General features: G+C 39.6%; 2 protein-coding genes across 2 annotated transcripts; both read right to left on the reverse strand.

The window, feature by feature from the left end:
* Positions 1 to 1,791: 1,791 nt before the first annotated feature.
* LOC311033716 (uncharacterized protein) lies at positions 1,792 to 8,298 on the reverse strand. Its single transcript, XM_084041328.1, has 4 exons — positions 8,210 to 8,298; positions 4,311 to 6,763; positions 3,971 to 4,088; positions 1,792 to 2,308 (listed from the first exon to the last, which is right to left on the reverse strand). Exons 2-4 carry the CDS (start codon positions 6,670 to 6,672, stop codon positions 2,092 to 2,094), a joined length of 2,697 nt encoding a protein of 898 aa, XP_083897454.1. The 5' UTR covers positions 6,673 to 6,763; positions 8,210 to 8,298; the 3' UTR covers positions 1,792 to 2,091.
* A 13,836-nt stretch (positions 8,299 to 22,134) lies between these two features.
* On the reverse strand, positions 22,135 to 26,497 carry LOC311033491 (toll-like receptor 13; the record flags this gene model as incomplete). The annotated part of the gene is made up of 3 exons (XM_084041005.1): positions 24,129 to 26,497; positions 23,808 to 23,925; positions 22,135 to 22,351 (listed from the first exon to the last, which is right to left on the reverse strand). Exons 1-3 carry the CDS (start codon positions 24,580 to 24,582, stop codon positions 22,135 to 22,137), a joined length of 789 nt encoding a protein of 262 aa, XP_083897131.1. The 5' UTR covers positions 24,583 to 26,497.
* Between the last annotated feature and the right edge of the window lie 422 nt (positions 26,498 to 26,919).

Consider the following 26,919-nt stretch of genomic DNA (forward strand, 5'->3'; position numbering starts at 1 on the left):
CTACCATATCTACCATCCTACTTATCTATCTACCATCCGTCCTTATCTACCTGCAGATTTCGTTTTCTGCTTGTACTCAATAAATGTTACAGAATGTGTTTGAACATTCTTGGTTAGATGAGATCACTGTATTGTTAACCAAATGAACCCGTTCATCCATATTCTGGGGTGAGCACTCTGCAAAAATAGCACATCTACCAGCTCACAACGTGGCACATTGCGAGTATGAAGTCTTGTGAACTTGTAGAATGGCTATTTTCTGAAAAAAGATTTGGTTTAGATGGAAATACCACCGGACATAGTATAGAGCCCTGGGGGACCCCGTCAGATAAGAATATGGTTTTACCGGTAACTGATTAAAAGACAAGAGTTTGAAATGCATGCAGCTTGTGGACTTTTCCAGGCATATTGATATCAATGTGCACATTTAAATGGCCTGTATTAGAGCAATACAGTATTGTTGTAAAGCTGCTGAGTGACTTTCAAAATGGTTATCCATACCTACCAACTTGAAACTATCTTAGAGTGTTTTTTCAATATTAACGAGAGTGAATAACATTTGAATTCTAAAATACACACTGGATACACACTTTGTACATTTGTGTTGGCATACCAATTTTAGCCTGGCATGGCCAGACTAATATCACTATTGTTTTTGTGGTGGCAGTTGCGTCTAGTGTCATAAATTAATGGCATATTTTATGCTTTGTCCTGCAAACAGTTTCACAAGGCAAGTTTATTTGTGAAGCACATTTCAACAACAAGGCAATTCAATGTGCTTTACACAAAACATGAAGCAAAGGAAACACATTATAACATGACACTAGGATACAATAAAAAACAAAATAAGTAAAAAAGTAACAAATACAATTAAAGTGCAGAATTTAAAGAAAAAAACTCAATGAAAGGCAAACAGGAAGGTCTTTAGCTGTGATTTAAAAGAACTAAGAGTGGCAGCAGAGAAGACCTGTAGTTTTCTGGGAGTTTGTTCCAGATGAAAAAAACTAAATGCTGCTTCTCCAAGTTTAGTTCTAATTATAGGACAGAAAGCAGATCCTTTCTCAGGTGACCTGAGAGATCTGAATGGTTCATGATATCGCACAAGATCTGAATGAAATGTATTTTGGCCCTAAACCATTCAAAGCTTTGTATACCAACAGTAGTATTTTGAATCAAATCAATTCTTTGACATACAGGGAGCCAGTTTAGGGATTTAAGAACTGGAGTGATACGTACGGTCCTAGAAGATGTGACCCCTCCCCAGGGAAGGAACTGCAACATGCAGCAGTGTGTGAGGTGTCCTAGGCTGCAAAAAGAGGCCTGCTTTGGGCCTATATGGCATGCTCATCACTAACTAGCCCATTGCTGGGCATGGATCCCAATTTACAGAACATGATTGATGAATTGAAATGTCCTTACACACGGGGAACGTGACAAAACAAGAATCCGTTAATGTGTTGTGACCAAATAGAACGATCCCAGACTTGTTTTCATCAGAGCTTTGATTGATTGATTATTTTATGAACACGTTTGTTAACCGTACAGGTAGTACAATCAAAGGTTATGTTAAATATTATAAAACAAAGAGCCACAAGGGCTTGTTTCCATTGTGGCCCATTGTACTCAATTAATTTGTACATACATACAATAAAATATAAAATACATATCGGTAAAAAACTCAGTAACATCAAAAGGTAAATTTACAGAGAAAGGATGGGTGGGAGGGAGAGGATGCAAAGTGTTGAAAGGTGTTGAACTAATCCCAATTGTATTTTAAGGTAAGCCATTCTTTTAGTTTAGTTTTGAGTTTGGGTAGGGAGTCAAATATTTGATGTGTTTTGGTAGGGCATTCAACATTTTGGTGGCAACATAGTAAAATACATTCCCCCCCAAGTTTGAGCCGAATTTTGGGGAAACTAGGGCAGATGAGCTCCCTCTGGTGTTATGCCCCTGGCTATCACTCACTCTAGAGAAGTAGTTTGATGGGTATCTGGCCACTGAACCCCGGAGTTTCTTATCAGTGAACTATTTGGGTAATTTGCCACAAAATATTCCATAATTCGTAACAATGTATGGATACAGATACATAGATTATTCATTCAAACACAGATCAGTGCGAGGTGTGTCCAGAGCCCTGCGTAGGTTCTGCCAGAACAGTCCAGGGTGCTGTCCAGCCTGGGACCAGCTCAGGTAGGTGTGTCTCTTCACCAGCCTCCTCATGTGATAGTAGGGAGACAACTGGTGGGCTGGAATGTCCTCCAGAAACACCAGGATCAATACGTCCTCCTGTTCATCAAACAGACGGTAGCTGCACACAGGAGACCAGAGGACATATACACTCAGTTAAGTTGTATGGACAGTACAATGTACAAGCTTTATTTCTAAGACGAATAGTTTTAATCCTAATTGGCTGGTTTCCGATTAGTAGGCGTGATAAAACACACCATAATCTTCTCCTTAGATCAGTTTATATTAATCACAGTTGCATTATTTGTTTCTACAGTGATCCAGTGTATGTGTAGCTGTGAGGGGCTTCTAAGCACTGACTGCGTAGGACAGCGAGTGACTGAGGGGCTTGTAACGAAAACAAGCGATGTAAAAAACTAAGCAAAGTGAAGTTCACATACGTAGTAGTTAAATCTGGCTTTAAAAAACTATGAATTTCTATCAAATATCTTAGTTGCAATGCGATTGAGCAAACAGTGTTTCTCTTATGTTTTTCTGTGTGTTTGTTTGGGAAAAGTTAATCTCGTTGATAGCACAAAGCCATCTCAATGGACTGGCTAAGTAAACAGGCAGACACTATAGTCTGTCAGGAAGTTGCTCTTCCTGGTGCTCTCAGTCTCCGGAAGCCAGGAACTACTTTCTTGCAGAAGTTGTTATTGTAGTGAATTATTATTAAGAACTGTTTTCATTGGGATGTGTCTATATGATTTCCATGTTGCCATATTTGTAACTGTTGAACTGTTGAAATGCAATAAGCTATGTGAGTTCTAAGTTTACCTCCATGTTATAATGGCAGAGATTATATTAACATGACACACAGTATGATGCTATTTATGCATTACAGTATATTCATATTAACATGACACATGAAGCATATTTATGTATTATATTCATATTAACATGACATAATGATACATATTTATGCATTATATTTAGGAATGCACCGATATATCGGCCACATATCGGTATCAAACGATATTTTCCGTTATCGGTCAACATCGGTATCGGGGAAAAAAAGTTACAGGAGTTTTTACTCTTACACTTACTATGGTGTTTGTGATATGAAATGTATTTTAATGACATATTCAAGGGATTTTTTTGTTTTAACTAACTCCAGTCACTTTCAGTTCAGTACAGCTGACGCTCGTTGACACTCGTTAATGTTACTTGCATCAAGGCAATTATGTTGTGTTTCTGCATATTATGAATAGTTATTTCTTATAATGAAGATTTTTTTGTTTCCCTGGCACAAAAGGGAGAACTAATAACGGTATCGGTATCAGTACCGTCTATTGGTGAAATTGTTATTTTAAACATCGGTATCAATATCGGCCAAGAATTTCCATATCGGTGCATCCCTAATTTATATTCAGAGCTACATGCCAGTTACAATTCTGACTTTTAGATGAATGATTGCAAAGTTTTTGCCCTGGGTCACATAAATGATATAGGTATACACACGCACAGCCTCAGTACAATAATTCACTTCATGACTCAACCAATAGTCTAATAGTGTGGGCTGACCGCTGAGTGGGTAGAGAGGCTGTCTGTCCTAATAGTTAGGATGAGTAACAGAGGACAAATTTCACAACGTGCAAATGTACAATGACAAATACCTCCACAAAACAACTAAAGGGGACTACATTTATTTAAATCAATCAATCAATTAAATTATGAATTAGGCTATAAATTAATAATGCTGCCACTGTAGGGCCCATAACATACGATACTGCCCCCACCTCACCTGGCCATCTGGATCTCTCTAGAGCACCATTCACTCTCCAGGTAATGATGGCTGATCACACAGATGGTCTTTCTGCTGCCATAGATGGCATCTGTAATGTTCTCTATGATGGGTTTACCTGGAAACAAAACATACAGATAGTATTCACACTAGATTCAAAACTATTTCTCTTCTTGAGGGACAGACAGACATATAGTATCACATACTGTAATAGTAATGCCACTATTACAACACAGTTTTTTCAGACACAGAGAGGTCCCTACCTGCTTACAAATTGTTGACAGAAAGAGACAGACATATTTAGATGAATACAGTATTAGAGACAGAGAGAGGTTTGTACCTGGTAGGAAGTCTCTGTGGTGCAGACAGAGTCTCCAGCCCTGCTCTCCCTCCAGCACTGGAAGCATTTCTCTGTAAACCCAGAGCTCATCGTGAACGTTGTAGGAGATGAAGGCATCGTAGCGCTGAGGAGACCCCCTCTTTCTTTCCTTGGCATCATAAAGGAAGGCCAGGAAGAGGTAGTAGGTATAGAGAAGATGCAACCTCAGGAAGTGGTAGGTGAAGGATGTGAGCAGAGTTAGAACAATCACACAAGTGGTGGAAATGAAGCAGATGAAGCTAGCGTCTACCCAACAGGAATGATAGTCAAAGTCCAGAAACCTGGTTCCCTTTTTATCCAGAGGAAAGCCACAAGTGTAGCTGTGAGCGTCAAATACCAGTGTTTGGTTGTTGTTCTGCATCCACTGTTGAAAGTCAGCATTAGAACAATCACAAGCTAAAGGGTTGCCATTCATTTTAATAAACCTGAGAGCAGGGAGAAAACTGAACACAGAGACATCGATCACCGTCAACTCATTCTTGGTCAGGTCCAGCCGAGAGAGTTGAGTCAGATTGGCTTGTGCCAGGAAATCCAGGGACGTCAGATTACTCCCACTTATGGAAAGAGTCTTCAGCTGTGGTACGTATTTAAATGAGACTCGGTATACTGCTCCACCATAGAGATCCAAATGTTCCAAATGTTTCATATCTGAGAGCATGTCCCATACATTTGTATCATAGTTGTGTGGAGTGAATAGTATTGATAAGCTCTTCAGGCTTTTCAGTAAGTTGTTATTGTAGTTTTGCCATTGTAACTCATGGGGAGGTGAAGATGTCATTTTTAAGGGTTTAATTTTAAAAGTTAGACTAAGTGTATCAAGTTCATCTAGTCCTTCCAAATAGTTGTTGTTCCATGGATTCCATCCGTCGTCATCTAATTCCAGGGCTATGAGCTTGAGCGATTTCAGACTCATGAATTGCCCTTCGCTGAGCCGTTGGACGTTATTATTAAATAATTCCAATAATTCTAGTTTGTGTAGGCCAGTCTTGAATGTGTCGCCATACGTCTCAATTAAATTTTGATTCACAGTTAGAACCTTTAACTCATTAAGATGTTGAAAAACACACGGTTTGAGTTCAGAGATGTGGTTGTAATCTAGATGAAGGCGTGTGAGTCTTGTTAAATTTAAGAAGTCTGAGCAGCTTAAATCATTAATATGATTGAAACGCAGGTTTAGGATTTGAAGCATGGAGAGATTCTTAACATCGTCTGGCACTTTTGAAAGGTGGTTACCTTCAAGGTTCAGGTGACTCAGTTGTTTCATTTGTTTTATGGAATCCTTAGAAAGTTCAGTCAGGTCATTCAATGATAGATCCAGGTTGGTTAGCTGAGTACAAGGTGGCAGTGTTTCACTTAGGTTGGCATTGATGCCACCATGCATTATGAGTGTTCTCAGTGTGGCTATATTGCAGACAATATTTAAGAGATCTCTGTTTATCAACACACCATACTCTGAGTTCAGACATAGGTACTCCAGTGAATCAAGGCTCTGAAGAGCCTTTCTGATGGTGTTAAAAGACATATTAGAACCAGTCAAATACACCGTAGTTATATTCCTTAGAAAATACTTGTCTGGTATGTCCCACTCCCATCCAGTATTATTACAACAGAATGTCAGGTCGATTGTCTTAAGATGTGGAAATACAGCTGTTGTGATGCTAAACTTTCTTATCGACTGTGACCTCACTCTCAACTCCCTGAGCTCAGAGGACATGTTTAATGGCACATCTTTTGACTGAAAAGACTCTAACTCATCCATTGTGATGTTCAGCACCTGTAAGCTTGGTAGTTTTAAAACGGGGAGAATAGCTGTCATTTGATTGGATGTCGATGTCAGACTTAGTTCCTGTAAGCTGGTGAGTGACTGGAAGGCAGCAGCATTGATGAATTTGATATTGTTATAATGCAAGCGTAGTATCAAGAGTTTCGACAGTCCCTGAAACATATTGTCAGTCAGTGTTGTTAGTTGGTTATCGACCATATAGAGCACTTTAAGTTGCACCAAAGGGACAAAAGCCCCGTCATCTACATGAGTTATTAAATTATAATTCAGATCCAAATCTGTGAGATTTGACAGATGGTAAAAATCTGTCCTGTGTATCTTTTGAATTTTAGTGCCCCTTATTGTTAGAGATATAATGTCTCTGGGAATGTCGTCCGGTATGCCACTGAGATCACGATCAACACAAAACACTGAAACACCAGCAGTGACATTGTCAGAGTAATCAATATCGCAGTTTTTCAGGAAGTAAGCCATAGGATTAAGATGAAGCGTGAACAACAGAAATAAGAAACAATGCCAGCTTCCTGTTTGTAGCATCATAGCTGTCTTCAGGGTCAACTGTTAGGTACTTTTGGTGGAGTAATTCTGCTGTGGACACTGGTTGGTGACAACACTGTTCAGCATTGATGATCTAGAGGATACAACAGTAAACAGTTACAGTACACATGGAAAAAAAAAATATCTTTAACTCTACATACTGTAGATTATCAGTCTATATTCCACATGTCTTAGTTATCTTCCCTTTTAAGGACTATTACTATTAATGTTTGACAGACTTGTCTATCCTAAAGACTGAGAATACATTTGTCCCAGTGCAATGCAGTTCATTTCCCCTCTTTGCTGTCTCTGTGTGTCCTTATAGGAATAATTACAACTCAACATGGGCAGGTAAAGGTTAAAAGTGGGTTTCAGCAACTGAACATGGGCAGGTAAAGGTTAAAAGTAGGTTTCACTAGACACTGTGCGTGTCTAGTGAAACCCACTTTTACCCACTTTTTACCCACTTTTTTTCACTTACACACAGAGGTGAAACACAGTTGTTGTCCTACTCCTAATTTTCTGTTTTTGGACAGCCATGTGTGCATGTCAGCAACGGAGTGATGATCAACCTCCTTGTATGAATGTGGTCTAGTGTCTAGACTTTCGTTCAACAATGGCCAATACAGTATCTTTAGAGTACTAAACCGTTATCTGTTATGGGGGCCGCTATTTTGCATATTTCGGAGTAGGCTGATTATTATATTATATTATATTACATACAAATTCTTTACTCACATTGTAGAAAATGTATATAGACACTTCATTTGTCAATTTTGCTTGCCTGGCCACAGAGTTATTGAAGATAAAGCTGCCAATTTGCCAATTTGGCAGCCATTCAGATATGCAGATTAGAAGGTCAAAAACTAAACATTTAGCATGGGGAAAAAGTATGTATTTTAGATGTCCTAAGGATGGCAAAAATACAGATAATTAGAAACAAAATAAGGGGTATGCACATGGACCCGTTTGAGTACTACGGTAAATCATTTTATGTAATGGTGGCCTCTAATTTGCATATTTATTTACATTATTTACATTTATTTACATTTATTACATTACAAATACCTTCCACACATTGTATGACACTCAGAACATAAATATATACACTTTATTTGTCAGATTTGCTTGCTTTGTTATAGAGTTGTTTAAGAAATACTTCAAAATCGGCAGCCATTTTGATATGCAGGAGGTTAAGCACTAAGAATTTTGCTTGGGAACAGTGTTTTTCTGATTCAGCACCCTTGAATTATGTAAAATGGCCTTGTTCCCAACTTTTATCCCCAAATGCCTCTAACAATCACATATTTCAGAAATCCCACCGGTCTATTAGGAATGCGACCCTAACCCTAACCTAAAAACAAAAAAATATCCATGAATTCAAGTCTCCATGGGGTGAGTAATCGATAGGAAAAAACATTTTTTTTAGGTGAACTATCCCTTTAAATAACTGTGTGAGCTGTAGCCTACTCTTTATCTTTGTAAAATAATGTGTGATCTTGAAAATATTTCTCTACCAAAGGAATTCAAATATTGAAACCTACCTGAACTCCTAAAAGTCATCCTTCCAGTGTGATACAGTGAGAGGAGTGATGCATCATTTGAGAGAGTTCATGTGACATGGAAGTTTGTTTGACCACAGCTCAGGTGGCACCTCAGGTGACAATAATGGAGAGAAGTGAAAAATAAAGCACCGTTAAAATGCAGAAGTACTTCAATTCAATTGACATAGGTCATAACATAACTAGAAAAAGTGCTCCTCGGAGCACAGGTCTCCGACCAGGTCAGGTAGGTTATCGTGGGCCAGCAATGTTCGGAATTCGCCAATCAGGATGGATTATGAAAAATCACATTCCGTCTTGATCACTTGACTATAGAGATAATGTGTACCAAGTTGTGTGATGTTTGGAAAAAAAAATAGGAGTAATATTTTTTTTTTAAGTTTAGCAAAATAGGGCAATGTTAAAAGGTTGGCATTTGTTCCTCAATGTAGTGCGAATGTATACTGGATACTGCGTTCATGATTTGCGGCATTTTGTTAAAAACGGGCCACTCCTGACTTTAGATGTCAATCTTAGCCAATCAGGATGGAATATGAAAAATGACAGAATCGTCTTGATCACATGACTATAGAGATCATGTTTACCGATTTGCGTGAAAATTGATTAAATCTGGAGTAATATAAAACATGTTTTTTACATAAGTCGGCCTCCTGGTGGCGCTATAAAAGGCAGATGTGAAAAATGCAGGGAAAAGCTTTTTCCTTGGCCTCTAGGGAGCGTGCATACAAAGTTTTACACAGATCGGTGCAGTTATAGTGGGAATGTGCTTGCAACATTTCACGGAAATCGCATGCTATGTTCAAAACGGAGCACTCCTGCAAACTTTGGAAGCCAATCTTAGCGAATCGGGATGGAATCTGAAAAATCTGAAAGACCTGTTTTGTTTAATGACTATAGAGATACTGTGTACCGATTTGCGTGATGTTTGGACAAAATCTACTGTCAAGAAATGTGTTTTGCAAAAATATGCCTCCTGGTGGCGCTGTAACAGGCCCATGTGAGAAATTCGGGGAAGAGGTTCTGCTCTGGCACCCAGGGAGTGTGTGTGCACAGTTTCGGTGCCATCAAGCCAACGGTGCCGGAGATTAGCTGTGCACAGACAGAAATTCATTTCGGGACCCACCCCCTGGCCCTTCCAGTCTGATGCATTACAGCTTCCAAACCAGACAGAGATGCAGTTGGTCAGGATGCTCTCTAGTGCCCCTGTAGAATGCACTGAGGATGGGAGGGGGGAGTTGGGCTCTTCTCATCCGGTGTCGAAAGTGAAGACGTTCATGTGTCACATGAACAGTGGAGGACTACCTCCACTGCAGTGTCATTTATGAGGAGTGGGGTGTGACTGAGCTGGTTCCGTCTGAAGTCAATGATCTCTTTTGTCTTGTTGACATTCAGGACCAGGCTGTGTGTGTTGCACCAGCCCACCAACTGTCTCACTTCCTCCTTGTAGGTGTTCTCATTGTCGTCCCTGACGAGGCCCACCACTGCCGTGTCGTCCGCAGATTTTATGATGTATAGTGACACGTGACAAGACCCAGAAAAGTTTGTGTTAATTAACGAACCCGCCCAACCCGAACACAACCTGTTCCATTTATTTTATTGTGGTCGGGGTTGACCCGCTCGACCCTCACCCGCAACAATTCGTCTGAATCTTACCTGAACCCACCTGACCTGCAGGTCACTACAGAGGAAACATATGGCTGCGGGTTTGAAAGCAACGTACGATGATGGGTTAAAGAGGAAAGACAAAACAGCTAAGTTACTGTCGCTAGGAAGAAAACTATCAATTACTATGTGTATCGTATGAAAGGAAGAAGCTGGGTATTGGTCGTGTAGTGGCAGTCATGAGAGAAGTACTCAACTTAACTAGCTGTCATAGCAAGATTTTCTTAAATTGTATTCGATTTATTATAATTTAAACTTATAGCTGTGTTTCTCATCCTATCCTATCCTCCATCCCCACAACAATATCTATGTAATTTGTAATATCAGGAATATTATTTTTTAAATGTTAATATCTAACATTAATGATCTGAAAGCCAGATTTATAGTTAGTGTTGTGCACACAAAGAATTGCAGATCTACAGTACAAACTCACCAGCACAATAGCTTGTAAGACTGCCATTTTTGGTGACAGACGGGTACAATGGGTACGCTGACAACGGGTATTGCATAACCGGAGGGGCATGCATTTCCAACGGGCATCAGCCTAATGACACCAAATCAAAAATACAAATCATTGAGGTGGATTATTTTATGTAACTAATCTTGTCATTGTAAGCTCAGCGTACACATACATACATACTGTGAAGCAAGGACCCAGGCCTTCTGGCCTGGCAAATAGCCTAATGTTAAAGAAATCTGTCATGTCTACCAAATTCATGCAGTTTTAACATAATTCAGCCTGTTAAGTTTCAAATGAATTGTCCAAAGCGTGGCTCTTTGTTCAATTTATGGAAGTCAGTAAGGCCCTCTTGCAAAAAATGCTGCCCACCCCGTTCTATACTCATCAAATAATGCAGTTCTACCATATCTACCATCCTACTTATCTATCTACCATCCGTCCTTATCTACCTGCAGCTTTCGTTTTCTGCTTGTACTCAATAAATGTTACAGAATGTGTTTGAACATTCTTGGTTAGATGAGATCACTGTATTGTTAACCAAATTAACCTGTTCATCCATATTCTGGGGTGAGCACTCTGCAAAAATAGCACATCTACCAGCTCACAAAGTGGCACATTACAAGTAAGAAGTGTGAATTTGTAGAATGGTTATTTTCTACAAAAAGATTTGGTCTAGATGGAAATACCACCGGACATAGTATAGAGCCCTGGGGGACCACGTCAGATAAGAATATGGGTTTAAGTGATTAAAAGACAAGAGTTTGAAATGCAGCTTGTGGACTTTTTCAGGCATATTGATATCAATGTGCACATTTAAATGGCTTGTATTAGAGTAATACAGTATTGTTGTAAAACTGCTGAGTGACTTTTAAAATGGTTATCCATACCTACCAACTTGAAACTATCTTGTGTATTTTCAATATTAATGGCAGTGAATAACATTTGAATTCTAAAATACACACTGCATACACACTTTGTACTCTTTGTGTTATCACAATATCACTATTGTTTTTGCGGTGGCAGTTTCGTCTGGTGTCATAAATGAATGGCATATTTTATGCTTTGTCCTGCAAACAGTTTCACAGGGCAAGTTTATTTGTGAAGCACATTTCAACAACAAGGCAATTCAATGTGCTTTGCATAAAACATCAAGCAAAGGAAACACATTATAAAAGTAGAAAAAGTGCTCCTCGGAGCACAGGTCTCCGCCAGGTCAGGTACGTTATTGTGGCCTCCTGGTGGCGCTATAATAGGCCAATGTGAAAAGGGTGCCATTTATTCTTAGGTCTTTCACGGCAATCAGACACTGCATTCATGATTTGAGGCATTTTGTTCAAAAAATGTGTTTTGCTAAATTAGACCTGCTGGTGGCGCTATAACAGGCCAATGTGAAAAGGGTGGCATTTCTTCCTCGGCCTAGTGGGAATGTGTGTGTGAAATTTCACGGAAATCGCAAGCTGCGTGCATAGTTTGAGGCTTTTTGTTCAAAACGGACCAATCCTGCAAACTTTGGAAGCCAACCATAGGTAATGAGGATGGAATAAGGGAAATCGGACAGATCCGTGTTGATCACATGACTATAGAGATACTGTGTACCGATTTGCATGACGTTTGGATAAAATCTGTAGGACTAATGTAAAAAAATGGGTTTTGAACAAATCGGCCTCCTGGTGGCGCTATAACAGGCCCATGTGAAAAAATTGGGGCAGAGGTTCTGAATTGGCATCGAGGGAGTGTGTGTGCACAGTTTCGGAGCGAACGGGCCAACGGTGCCGGAGATTAGCTGGTAACACACAGACAGGACGGACACACACACGGACACACACACGGACACACGGACACACACACGGACGGACGGACGGAGGGTAAAACATACTCTCTCGCCATGCCTTCGGCCTGGCGGAGACAATGACACTAGGATACAATAAAAACAAAAGAAGTAAAAAATAACAAATACAATTACAGTGCAGAATTGAAAGGAAAAAAACTCAATGAAAGGCAAACAGAAAGGTCTTTAGCTGTGATTTAAAATAACTAAGAGTGGCAGCAGAGAAGACCTGTAGTTTTCTGGGAGTTTGTTCCAGATGAAAAAAACTAAATGCTGCTTTTTAGTTTAGTTCTAATTCTAGGACAGAAAGCTGATCCTTTCTCAGGTGACCTGAGAGATTTGGATGGTTCATGATATCGCACAAGATCTGAATGAAATATATTTTGGCTCTAAACCATTGAAAGCTTTGTAGACCAACAGTAGTATTTTGAAATCAATTATTTGACACAAGGAGTAGGGATTTAAGAACTGGAGTGATACGTACGGTCCTAGAAGATGTGACCCCTCCCCAGGGAAGGATCTGCAACATCATGCAGCAGTGTGTGAGGTGTCCTAGGCTGCAAAAAGAGGCCTGCTTTGGGCCTATAAATGGCATGCTCATCACTAACTAGCCCATTGCTTGGCATGGATCCCAATTTACAGAACATGATTGATGAATTGAAATGTCCTTATACACGGGGAGCGTGACAAATAAAGAATACGTTAATGTGTTGTGACCAAATAGAACGATCCCAGACTTGTTTTCATCAGAGCTTTGATTGATTGATTGATTGAATATTTTATGAACAAGTTTGTTAACAGTACAGGTAGTACAATCAAAGTTTATGCTAAATATTATAAAACAAAGAGCCACAGGGGCTTGTTTCCATTGTGGCCCATTGTACTCAATTCATTAGTACATATGATACATACAATACAATATAAAATACATATCGGTAAAAAACTCAGTAGCATCCAAAGGTAAAATTACAGAGAAAGGAGGGGTGGGAGGGAGAGGATGCTACTACCAAAGTGTTGAAAGGTGTTAAACTAATCCCAATTGTATTTTAAGGAAAGCCATTCTTTTAGTTTAGTTTTGAGTTTGGGTAGGGAGTCAAATATGTAATGTGTTTTGGTAGGGCATTCAACATTTTGGTGGCAACAGTAAAATACATTCCCCCCCAAGTTTGAGCCGAATTTTGGGGAAACTAGGTCAGATGAGCTCCCTCTGGTGTTATGCCCCTGGCTATCACTCACTCTAGAGAAGTAGTTTGACGGGTATCTGGCCACTGAACCTCTGAGTTTCTTATCAGTAAACTATTTGGGTCATTTGCCACAAAATATTCCATAATTCGTAACAATGTATGGATACAGATAAATTATTCATTCAAACCCAGATCAGTGCGAGGTGTGTCCAGAGCCCTGCGTAGGTTCTGCCAGAACAGTCCAGGGTGCTGTCCAGCCTGGGACCAGCTCAGGTAGGTGTGTCTCTTCACCAGCCTCCTCATGTGATAGTAGGGAGACAACTGGTGGGCTGGAATGTCCTCCAGAAACACCAGGATCAATACGTCCTCCTGTTCATCAAACAGACGGTAGCTGCACACAGGAGACCAACTCAGTCAGGTTGTATGAACGGTTACATAAACCTTTATATATGTGACGCCCGGGAATCTAACCCGGGTCTCACGCGTGGAAAGCCAACATCTTATCCATTAGTCTAAAGGGGAATTCCCCCTTGAGCGGGGGAGATATTAGGCTTTTGGTCATCAGGCAGAGGCTCTGAGCCACTACTGCTACATTTATAATGACCAAGAGCCACAGGGTAGAGTTAGCTACCTATGAGTTTTAGCTAACATTGTTCCCCTACAGCAGTCATTCTTAGAGTGGGGTCCAGGGACCCCCATGGGTCCTTGAGGAGGTTCCAGGGGGTCCCCGAATAAATTAGTGTCATGGTCACAGCCTCAACCCCTCCCTATACAGTATATCCCTGATTTGTCTCTGCCCCTCCCATACCCTGCTCCTAATCAAGGAAATGATAAAAGGTAAATAAAAATCACACCCAGTGTGAAGTGGGCGGTGTGGTCACAGTGGTCATCACAGTGATGGAAGTTCACTTAAATAAAAGTAATATTTCTGAAGTGTGTGGTGCTATTTATTAACAATAAACAGTCCACAATGGGTGATTCACTTAAAAAAAAACATAAATGTGTTTTCTTTAAGTGCATAGTCCTATTTATAGGGCTACGCACATGTGTCATGCGTTTCACTAGCCAATCACAGTCCTGAATAGAGTCAGCCAATAGATTTGCATTGAATGTGTAGGGGTTAGGGGTGTACAATGGTGGCCAATCACGGTGCAGGGTTAGGGGGGTACAATGGTGGCCAGTGATTTGCATTGAATGTGTAGGGTTAGGGGGGTACAATGGTGGCCAATCACAGTGCAGCGAATGTCGATGTCCAAACCTCACATGTAGGGGCGGTTGCACCGCCCAAAAAGAAGGTACAGTCATCTACGTCATTTTCGCTATCCAGCAATTCCAGCCGGCAGATTCGTTGCACTGGGAGGTAAACTGCAGCCGTGGAGTACATTGGAGTCAATGAGGGCCGGGTGGACCAGCTTAGAACAACAAACAGTATTTCACTATTTCTGAACGACTGCGACCTTTGTGAAATACTCTGACAGGAAAATAAAAGAGGACATATCACACATTGTTTTCTGCTGTGTTGCTTTTCGATGTGTACACTACAGTATATAAGTTTATTGAGCTATGTAAATAGCTCAACATAAGTTTCTGAACGTGCCAAAGTATTATATATAGTAGTAAGAGATTGTCCATCATTGACAGACAAATTTCGCGATACTGCCGAGTCAGAAATGATAAATGCCGCTGTTTAGATGCCTCAATAAAACTATACAGTGTGCACATCGAAAAACAAGTGATTGTAAAAAGAAGCTGTGATATGTCTTCTTTTATATTCCTGAACCGATTAACTGACAAAGGACGCAATCGTTCAGAAATAGTATTTGTTCACAAGCTGGTACTGCCGGCTGCCATAGACTCCAGTGTATTTCACCGAACTTTCACCGGTTCCAGTTGTGTGCGTGCGTGCGTTGTAAAGTGTTATTGTAAGTTATATCTAGCAAAGCAAGGGTTCTCAAACCTTTTCATGTCAATGACCCACAAATGCATTTGGCCACAGACCCCCATCTGAAAATATTTTGTGTCAGTGAGCCCCATACAAGATTTCTGACGAAATGTTTAAAAATACCTTTTTTCCAAATCTTTCAAGATTTGAAAATGGCAGATCTACAAGCTCACAACAAGTTGCAACAGCACTGACTGCTCCTAGCAGTTAGGAAGGAGAAAGGCACAAAGGATAAATGCAAAGAAAAAATATTATGAATGCCTCTCAAAATCCAACCCTGTACACGTCCTCGTCTAAGTAGGTAATGCTGACTAACAGGGCTGTGGTAAAACTTTGTGGGCTAATCATCAATTAAATTACTCATCATGCTGTAATGCTGCAACTATGTGCAAAGTCTAAGAACTGCCAAGTAGGGCCAATAACATCTGCAATACTGCCCCCACCTGGCCATCTGGATCTCTCTAGAGCACCATTCACTCTCCAGGTAATGATGGCTGATCACACAGATGGTCTTTCTGCTGCCATAGATGGCATCTGCAATGTTCTCTATGATGGGTGCACCTGGAAACAAAGCACACAAACATTATTCAAACCACGTTAAAAACGATTTCACTTCTTGAGAGACACTTTATACTTTAAATACTTAATCTACCAAAGACGACACAAACTTTCAAGCACAGAGAGGTGAGACCTGGTAACAAGTGTTTGTGACAGAAAGAGAGAGATTTAAATAAATACAGTATTACTTAGAGACAGAGAGAGGTTTGTACCTGGTAGGAAGTCTCTGTGGTGCAGACAGAGTCTCCAGCCCTGCTCTCCCTCCAGCACTGGAAGCATTTCTCTGTAAACCCAGAGCTCATCGTGAACGTTGTAGGAGATGAAGGCATCGTAGCGCTGAGGAGACCCCCTCTTTCTTTCCTTGGCATCATAAAGGAAGGCCAGGAAGAGGTAGTAGGCATAGAGAAGATGCAACCTCAGGAAGTGGTAGGTGAAGGATGTTAGCAGAGTTAGCACAATCACACAAGTGGAGGAAATGAAGCAGATGAAGCTGTCCATCTGCTCACAGGAATGATAGTCAAAGTCCAGAAACCTGGTTCCCTTTTTAGCCAGAGGAAAGCCACAATAGTAGAACTCAGCACCAACTACCTGCGTTTGGTTGTTGTTCTGCATCCACTGGTGAAAGTCAGCATTAGAACAATCACAAGCAAAAGGGTTATCCATTTTAATATACCTCAGAGCAGGGAGAAAAGAGAATACAGAGACATTGATCACTGTCAACTCATTCTTGCTCAGATCCAGCCTGGAGAGTCTAGTCAGGTTGGCTTGTGCCAGGAAATCCAGGGACCACAGATTACAGTTTATTAAGGAAAGAGTCTTCAGCTGTGGTACATATTTAAATGAGTCTGGGTCTGGTGGTAGGCCTACACCATACATATTGAAGTGTTCCAAATTTTTCATATCTGAGAGCATGTCCCATACATTTGAAACACAGGATTTTGGACCAAATTGTATTGTTAGGCTCTTCAGGCTCCTCAAGGTGCTTTTGTTTTGCCATTGTAACTCATGGGGAGGTGAAGATGTCATTTTGAAGGGGTTGGCATTAGTATTTAGACTAAGTGTTTCAAGTTCATCTAGTCCTTCCAAATAGTTGTTGTGCCATTCCTGGTAATGCATCCAGTCATCCAATTCAATGTCTAATTGCTTGAGAGATTTCAGACTCATGAATTGCCCTTCACTGAGCCGTTGGATGTTATTATTATATAAATCTAATAATTCTAGTTTCTGTAGGCCAGTCTTGAATGTGTCGCCATACGTCTCAATGAAATTGTGTTTCAGAGTTAGAAACTTTAACTCATTAAGATGTTGAAAAATACACAGTTTGAGTTCAGAGATGTGGTTGTAATCTAGATGAAGGTGTGCGAGTCTGGTTAAATTTAAGAAGTCTAAGCAGCTTAAATCATGAATACGATTGTAACGCAGGTTTAGGATTTGAAGCATAGAGAAATTCTTAACATCGTCTGGCACTTTGGAAAGGTGGTTCCTGTCGAGGTTCAGGTGACTCATTTGCTTCATGTGTTTTATTGAATCCTTAGACAGTTCAGTCAGGTCATTCAATGATAGATCCAGGTTGGTTAGCTGAGTACAAGGTGACAGTGTTTCACTTAGGTTGGCATTGATGCCACCATGCAGGATGAGTGTCCTCAGTGTGGATATTTTGCAGACAATATTTAAGAGATCTCTGTCTATCCACACACCCTCCAATCTCAGCTGTAGGTACTCCAGTGAATAAAGGCTTTGTAGAGACTTTCTGATGGTGTTAAAAGACTTAATAGAACCAGTCAAATACACCGTAGTTATATTCCTTAGAAAATACTTGTCTGGAATGTCCCACTCCCATCCAGTATCATTACAACATAATGTGAGGTCTATTGTCTTAAGATGTGGAAATAAAACTGTTGTGATGCTGAACTTTTTTATCGACGTGACCTCACTCTCAACTCCCTGAGCTCAGAGGACATGTTTAATGGCAGATCTTTTGACTGAAAAGACTCTAACTCATCAATTGTGATGTTCAGCACCTGTAAGCTTGGTAGTTGGAAGATGGTGGTGATATCTGTAATTTGATTGGATGTCGATGTCAGACTTAGTTCCTTTAAGTTGGTGAGTGACTGCAAGGCAGCAGGGTTGATATATTGGATATTGTTCAAATCCAAGCATAGTATCAAGAGGTTAGACAGTCCCTGAAACATATTTTCTGTCAGTGTTGTTAGTTTGTAAATGTCCATACGGAGCACTTTAAGTTGCACCAAAGGGTCAAAAGCCCCGTCATCTACATGAGTTAATACATTACTCCTTATGTGCAAATCTGTGAGATTTGACAGATGGTAAAAATCTGTTCTGTGTATCGTTTGGATGCTGCCCGTTAGTTTTAATGATATAATGTCTCTGGGAAGGTCGGCTGGGATGCTAACGAGATCAAAATAATTACAATCCACTGAAACACCAGCAGTGACATTGTCAGAGTAAAGAATAGTGCAGCCTTTCAGGATGTAAGCCAGGATGGAATTAAGATGAAGCGTGAACAACAGAAATAGGAAGGGGGAACAATGCCAGCTTCCTGTCTGTAGCATCATGGCTGTCTTCAGGGTCAACTGTCAGGTATTTTTGGTGGAGTAACTCTGTTGTGAACACTGGTTGGTGACAACACTGTTCAGCATTGATGATCTAAAGAGGATACACCAGTAAAACAGAAAGTTCAAATGTAACCTTTTATTTGATCTTTAGCACTACATAGATTCTCAGTTTATCTTCCATGTCTGTATTTAAAGGATTATAGCATGATGTTTGGACAGACTTGTCCCATGTAATTCTCATTGTGTTGTGACTCATCTAAGACTGAAAAGTAAAAAAAAAAAAATAGAACAATAGCTTAGAAAAGAATGTTGGACATTCACATTGAAACTTTCAAATTAAGTTTAAATGGAAAGACTCTCAAAAGGCTGTGAAGAACTGTATCAACTTCCTCTTTCACTTCACTGACAGTCATCAAGTTAATGTTTAATACTTATCGGATAAGATCTTATCATCCTTCTATAAATGCAAGAACCTTTTCTGTGTGCGTGTATGTAACTGTCCTTCGCGCATCTCAAGAAGCGTGAACAAATCTGTCATGTCTACCAAATTCATGCAGATTTAACATAATCAGCATGTCTCAAGTTTGTATCCAATTGTCCAAAGTGAGGCTCTCGGCTCTATTTACTGTATGGAAGTCGGTATGGCCCTCTGGCAAAATAAATGCTGCCCACTCCATTCTATACTCGTCAAATAATGCAGTCCTACCCGCCTACCATACCTATCTATCTGCCATGTGTCCTACTTATCTACCTATACCCTTTGTTTTCTGCTTGTACTCAATAAATGTTACAGAATGTATCTGAACATTCTTGGTTGGATGTAACTCACTGTATTGTTAACCAAATGAACCCTATACCGGCCATTATTCTGGGGTGAGTACTCTGCAACGTGGCACGTTGCGAGTATGAAGTGTATGTCATTTAAAAATGTTGGTCGATATCTACTAAAATACTCTCTGCATACTCTCACATACACAATTATTTTTTTCAAGACAGATAATCTCTGCTAATGACAAAAATGTAACTGTTTAGTCCTCTAACATAGAAAGGACTTCATTCCTTTTGTTGTACATTTGTGTTTGCACCAGTTTAGCTTGGATATGTTTCTTTATCTATAGACACACATGATGTAATAGTTACTGGGGTTGCATCGTTAAACCACCTTGAACAATATTTATATTGCTTTGTTATAACATATTCTCAGAGACAATATTAGCCTCTCTGTGGTTTACATTTCAGTGAGTTTAATTTTCCAGTCATCCTGTGTGATGCTTTCATTGTGCGTCATTGGTTTATTTGAACACAGAAAAGTCACAAGGAATACTACTTTACAGGATGGTTTTCAGAGCAGCTTGGAAATCTTTCTGTACCAAAGGAATTTAAATATTTCAACCTACCTGAACTCTTAAACATCAGTGACAATCATCTTTTCAGTGTGTTACTCCCAGAGGAATGAAGCATCATATGAAGCATCATATGAGAGAGTTCATGTGACAGAAATCATATTTATGTCAATGATAAGAGAAAGAGGAAGAACAGTACCCTAAACAATGGCAGTTTGTACTTTGGAGTTATGATTCATGTGTGTAATAAAGTGTCATGGAGGGTCATAAATGAATGCCGCATTTTATGCTTTGTCCTGCAAACAGTTTCACAAGTTTATTTGTGAAGCACATTTCAACAACAAGGCGATTCAATGTGCTTTACACAAAACATCAAGCAAAGGATTGATTGATTGATTGAAATTTTTATCAGGCAAAAGAATGTAAAACAACACAGTTACATTTATAATACTTTTGTCTAAAAGGTCCGACCAAAAAAGTCCTTGTGGACTTGTTTCCGTTGGGGTCCTTGAATTAATTTCTTAGACATATATAGTAGCAACCAAACAGTTCAAATTTCAGCATAAAAAAACAGAGAAAAAATACCACTATGTACAAAAAAAGCATGACAAATAAAAATAATATACAAGGATGTAAACAAGGAAACGCATTATAAAACTATAGGATACTATAAAAACAAAAGAAGTAAAAATAACAAATAACGTTACAGTGCATGAAGAGAAAGAAAGAAATTCAATGAAAGGCAGCGGCAAACAGAAAGGTCTTTAGCTGTGATTTAAAATAACTAAGAGTGGCAGCAGAGCAGACCTGCAGTTTTCTGGGAGTTTGTTCCAGATATGTGGAGCATAAAAACTAAATGCTGCTTCTCCACGTTTAGATCCTTTCCCAGATGACCTGAGAGATCTGGATGGTTCATGATATTGCACAAGATGAGAAATGTATTTTGGCCCTGAACCATTCAACTGGAGTGATATGCAAGGTCCTAGAAGATGTGTTCTCTCCCCAGGGAAGGATCTGCAACATGCAGCAGTGTGTGAGGTGTCCTATAGGCTGCAAAAAGAGGCCCGCTTTGGGCCTATAAATGGCCAATCTGGGAACCCAGACCCAACTGAAAATGAAAAACAGCGACCTCTGCTGTTTGAATCTGTTCTTGAGAGATTAATAAATGGCATGCTCAATCACTAACTAGTCCATTGCTTGGCATGGATCCCAATTTACTGAACATGATTGATGCATGTAGGTTGAAATGTCCTTACACATGGGGAGTGTGATAAATAAACAATCCATAAATGTGTTGTGACCAAATGGAATGATCCCAGACTTGTTTTCAACAGAGCTTTGATTGATTGATTGATTGATTGATTGATTGAATACCATATTAACTTATTAAGTTTGTTAAAAGTTATGCTAAAAGGATAACATAAAATGCCCCGGGGGGCTTGTTTCCATTGTGGTCCATTGCACTCAATTCATCACTAATTCTTAGAATACAGTACATACAATAAAATACACAATACAATACATATCGGTAAAAAAAACTCAGTAGCATCAAAAGGTATATTTACAGAGAAAGGAGGGCTGGGGGCGGGGGACAGAGGATGCTACTACCACAGTGTTCCAAGGTGTTAAACTAAGCCCAATTGTGTATATATATATATATATATTTTTTTTTTAAATATATTTTTATTTGATTTTCAACATTGAAAACATTTCAAACATTTCATTGCCCCATTCCTTCCCCCCCAGCACAACTACAAGTTCACAATTTTCCCTCTCTCTCTCTGTCTTTTTTTTTCTTTTTGTTCTCTCAATTCATCATCATACCCTCAGTTATTTTACGTAGAAAAGAAAAAAACAAAACAAAAATAATAATAACAATAATAGAATTAGCAATAGTAATAACAAAAAAATTATAATAATAACAATAATGATAATTACCATAATAACAATGATAATAATAATACGTAACAGAAACCAGGTACAACAAAAATGGTACTAACAGATATACATTCAAGTGTTTTGCATGGTAAACTTTTTTTTCTTTTCTTTTTTTCTCTTTCCCAATTGTATTTTAAGTTCAGCCATTCTTTTAGTATAGTTTTGAGTTTGGATAGGGAGTCAAAATATTTAATGGGTTTTGGTTGGGCATTCAACATTTTGGTGGCGACATAGTAAAATGCATTTTCCCCATGTTTGAGCCGGATTTTGGGGGAACTACTTCACTCACTAGAGAAGTAGTTTGACAGGTATCTGGGCACTGAACATCTGACTGAGTATCTTTTCAGTAAACTATTTGGGTTATTTGCAACAAAATAGAGCACCATTTGTAACAATGTATACATTAAATATATTATTCATTCAAACCCATATCAGTGTGAGGTGTGTCCAGAGCTCTGCGTAGGTTCTGCCAGAACAGTCCAGGGTGCTGTCCAGCCTGGGACCAGCTCAGGTAGGTGTGACTCTTCACCAGCCTCCTCATGTGATAGTAGGGAGACAACTGGTGGGCTGGAATGTCCTCCAGAAACACCAGGATCAATACGTCCTCCTGTTCATCAAACAGACGGTAGCTGCACACAGGAGACCAGAGGACATTAACACTCAGTCAAGTTTAATTTACATTAAGTAACTCACTATTAACAGTAAGTGACACTTTATTTACGGTATGACAAAATACTACTACTACAAAAAAAATTTAAACTGTATTTTCTGTAAATAATGCTTTATTTACAGTAAACAAAGTTTATCGTGTGACACTGCCACATACTGTAGATGTCTGCAAGGGTATATTTTCTGCCCATGTATTGGTATTCAATGACTCATAACATATACTTGGTGTGTTGATAACAAAGGGAATGTAATGGTCAAAAAGATAGTTGAATATTTAACACCTAAAGGTAGTGTACGGAAAATGGTGTTGTTTTGTTTTGATGAACTCATCCATTCATTCTCTCTCTCTCTGTTGTCAGGGTTCATTTCACAGGGGGCGCTGTGGGGGGAAAAGCAGCACATTCCAGGAAGTGATAGCTGGTAGGAAGGTTCCAGGAAGGTAGGCTGTGGGGGTTCCATTTTGGGCACGAAAGAGTGTTGTGTTTTGACGAAGAGACTCTTTAAACTAAAGCCTACAACTAAAGCCTACACTTTAATTCAAATCAGAACTTTAAACCACTCATATAAGGGAAGGTTGGTCAAAATGAAGAGGATTTTCTTAAGGTGGGTATCATCAGCAAACACATTCTCAGAAACAGAAAACACACATTCAGTGAATGATCAATTCCTCTGTAATGCAAGACACCAAATCACAAACAATGTGACAAAATACCCTGGATTGTAGGGAGACATAATCATTGTGATGGAGGCTCTACCCTCCTCCAGTTCTAATACGGGTGTGATCCACCTCAGTGTTTTATATTTGATTACAGCACCCTTATCTTTTGTTTGTCTTTACATTGTTCTACATCCACAGCAGTTCATTAAAGCAATAAGCCACAAGAGGCTGTGCTTTACCCTGGAAATGAGAAGTGAGGCCCGTCACGGAGCTGAGTGCTTCAGACCCTGTAAACCACAGCCTTTCAGACCCTCTTACTGCTGTTCTAACATCACAGCAAACTACAGCCTTGCGTGGCTTATTGCTTTTCTAAAATGGTTACCAAATATGGCAACATGAAAATCATAGACGTATCCTAATTCCAGTTATAAGATTTCATTGTTTAACAGTTTTTAATAATTTCAGTATCCGCCAGTTTCCGAGGGTGGAAGGTGGAGGGAGAGGTTAGGGGAGATGGGATAAAGCTGTTCATTGGTTGCTGTTATTCATTATAATACATTCATATTGTAGTATTATTATTATTATTATTAGTATGTTTATTGATTACTATTATCATTCTATGCAATACAAAATAATACAAAGTAATGAAAGTCTATCCGGCATTATACACAAATTGTGCTGCCTCTTTCATGTGTGTAAATGTAGTCCTCATTTTTTCATGGATTTGCAGTGAAACATCAGAGAAGTGGTGCCCCCACCTGGCCATATGGATCTCTCTAGAGCACCATTCACTCTCCAGGTAATGATGGCTGATCACACTGATGTTCTTTCTGCTGCCATAGATGGCATCTGTAATGTTCTCTATGATGGGTGCACCTGGAAACAGACCACGAAACAGAAACGGAACACAAAAAACATTCACTTCTTGAGAGACCGATAGATAGTATCACATACTGTAATAATAATTCCACTAAAGACAACACAGTTTTCAGACAGAGAGAGGTGCTTACAAATTGTTGACAGAAAGAAACAGACATATTTAGATGAATACAGTATTAGAGACAGAGAGAGGTTTGTACCTGGTAGGAAGTCTCTGTGGTGCAGACAGAGTCTCCAGCCCTGCTCTCCCTCCAGCACTGGAAGCATTTCTCTGTAAACCCAGAGCTCATCGTGAACGTTGTAGGAGATGAAGGCATCGTAGCGCTGAGGAGACCCTCTCTTTCTTTCCTTGGCATCATAAAGGAAGGCCAGGAAGAGGTAGTAGGCATAGAGAAGATGCAACCTCAGGAAGTGGTAGGTGAAGGATGTGAGCAGAGTTAGCACAATCACACAAGTGGTGGAAATGAAGCAGATGAAGCTAGCGTCTACCCAACAGGACTGATAGTCAAAGTCCAGAAACCTGGTTCCCTTTTTAGCCAGAGGAAAGCCACAAGTGTAGCTGTGAGCGTCAACTACCTGTGTTTGGTTGTTGTTCTGCATCCACTGCTGAAAGTCAGCATTAGAACAATCACAAGCTAAAGGGTTGTCATTCATTTTAATATACCTCAGAGCAGGGAGAAAACTGAACACGGAGACATTGATCACCGTCAACTCATTCTGGCTCAGGTCCAGCCAGAAGAGTCTAGTCAGATTGGCTTGTGCCAGGAAATCCAGGGACGTACAGATTACAGTTTATTAAGGAAAGAGTTTTCAACTGTGGTGCATATTTAAATGAGTTATCTGTGTGTAGTAGTAAACCATAAATATTAAAAATTTCTAATTGTTTTATATCTGAGAGCATGTCCCATGGACCATAGTTTTGTGGACTAAATTGTATTTTTAAGCTCTTCAGCCTCCTCAGTAAGTTGCTTTTGTTTTGCCTTTGTAACTCATGGGGAGATGAAGGTGTCATTTTGAAGTATATGTTATTAAAATGTAGACTAAGTGTTTCAAGTTCATCTAGTCCGTCCAAATAGTTGTTTTCCCATGGATTCCGGAGACAGAATACCATGTATAAGTTTTTGAGTGATTTCAGACCGATGAATTCCCCTTCGCTGAGCTTGTAGAAGATATTCCCATTTAAATCCAATAATTCTAGTTGATGTAGGCCAGTCTTGAATGTGTGGCTAAACTTCCTAATAAAATTGTCAGTCAGATTTAGAACCTTTAACTCATTCAGATGTTTAAAAACACACGGTTGCAGTTTAGTTATGCGATTGTAATCTAGATGAAGGTGTGTGAGTCTGGTTAAATGTAAGAAGTCTGAGCAGTTTAAATCATGAATACTATTATTACGTACGTTTAGGATTTGAAGCCTGGAGAGATGCTTAACATCGTGTGGCACTGTGGAAAGGTTGTTGTAGGCTAGGTTCAAGTGACTCAGTTGCTTCATTTGTTTTATTGAATGCTTAGACAGTTCAGTCAGGTCATTAAATGATAGATCCAGGTTGGTAAGTTGAGTACAAGCCAAGGTGACAGTATTTTACTTAGTTTGGCTTTGAATCTACCCTGCAGGATGAGTGTCCTCAGTGTGGATATTTTGCAGACCACATTTAAGAGATGTCTGTCTATCCACACACCCTCCAATCTCAGCTGTGCGTACTCCATTGAATCAAGGCCCCGTAGAGCCTTTCTGGTGGGTTTAAAAGACATAATAGAACCAGTCAAATACACTGTGGTTATATTCCTTAGAAAATATGTATTTGGTATGTCCCACTCCCATCCAGTAAGATTGCAACATAATGACAGGTCGATTGTCTTAAGATGCGGAAATACATCTGTTGTGATGCTGAACTTTTCTATCGAACCTGAACTAATTCTCAACTCCCTGAGCTCAGAGGACATGTTTAATGGCAGATCTTTTGACTGAAAAGACTCTAACTCATCAATTGTGATGTTCAGCACCTGTAAGTGTGGTAGTCGTAAGACAGGGATAATATCTGTCATTTGCTTGCACTTCAGACTTAGTTCCTGTAAGCTGGTGAGTGACTGGAAGGCAGCAGGGTTGATGAATTGGATATTGTTAAAGTCCAAGTGTAGTATCAAGAGGATAGACAGTCGCTGAAACATATTGTCTGTCAGTGTTGTCAGTTTGTTATTGTTCATATAGAGCTCTTTAAGTTGCACCAAACGGACAAAAGCCCCGTCATCTACATGAGTTATTGAATTAACACTCAGATCCAAATCTTTGAGATTTGACAGATTGTAAAAATCGGTCCTGTTTATCTTTTGGATCTTAGTGCCCCTTATTCTTAATGATATAACGTCTATAGGAATGTCCACTGGTATGCTATCAAGATTACGTCGTTCACAATCCACTGAAACACCAGCAGTGACATTGTCAGAGTAAAGAATAGTGCAGTCTTTCAGGAAGTAAGCCAGTATGGGACTAAGATGAAGCGTGAACAACAGAAATAAGAAGGGGAAGCATTGCCAGCTTCCTGTCTGTAGCATCGTGGCTGTCTTCAGGGTCAACTGTCAGGTACATTTGGTGGAGTAATTCTGCTGTGGACACTGTTCAGCATTCATGATCTAAAGAGGATACAACAGTAAAACATTTGATCTATAACTCTACATATATTCTCAGTCTATATTCCTCATATCTCATGTTCCCTTTAAAGGACATCATGAATGTAAAGCATCATGTGTGGACAGACTTGTCCCATGCCATTGTCATCTGGGACTCACCTACTATAACTTAAAAAGGTGTAAAAATGTTGGACATTCAAATTGAAACTGTCAAATGAAGTTGTACACTGAGAAAGGGTCGTAAACTCTGTCAACTTCTCAATTTAGCCTCTTTCACTTCACTGACGGCCATGAATCATTAACTTACGTTTCATTCTTACCAAATAATATTGTAGCACAATAACAAATCAAATATAAACCATG

Source organism: Gymnoscopelus microlampas (genome assembly GCF_963454915.1).
Source record: "Gymnoscopelus microlampas genome assembly, chromosome: 18".
Classification (NCBI taxonomy): Eukaryota; Metazoa; Chordata; class Actinopteri; order Myctophiformes; family Myctophidae; genus Gymnoscopelus; species Gymnoscopelus microlampas.

Coding starts and splice junctions, on each gene's coding strand:
- LOC311033716 (XM_084041328.1), bottom strand. CDS start 6,672: ATGATGCTACAAACAGGAAGCTGGCATTGTTTCTTATTTCTGTTGTTC. Junction 4,089..4,310: donor CCACAGAGACTTCCTACCAG/GTACAAACCTCT, acceptor TTTTGTTTCCAG/GTAAACCCATCATAGAGAAC. Junction 2,309..3,970: donor AGAGAGATCCAGATGGCCAG/GTGAGGTGGGGG, acceptor TCCTGTGTGCAG/CTACCGTCTGTTTGATGAAC.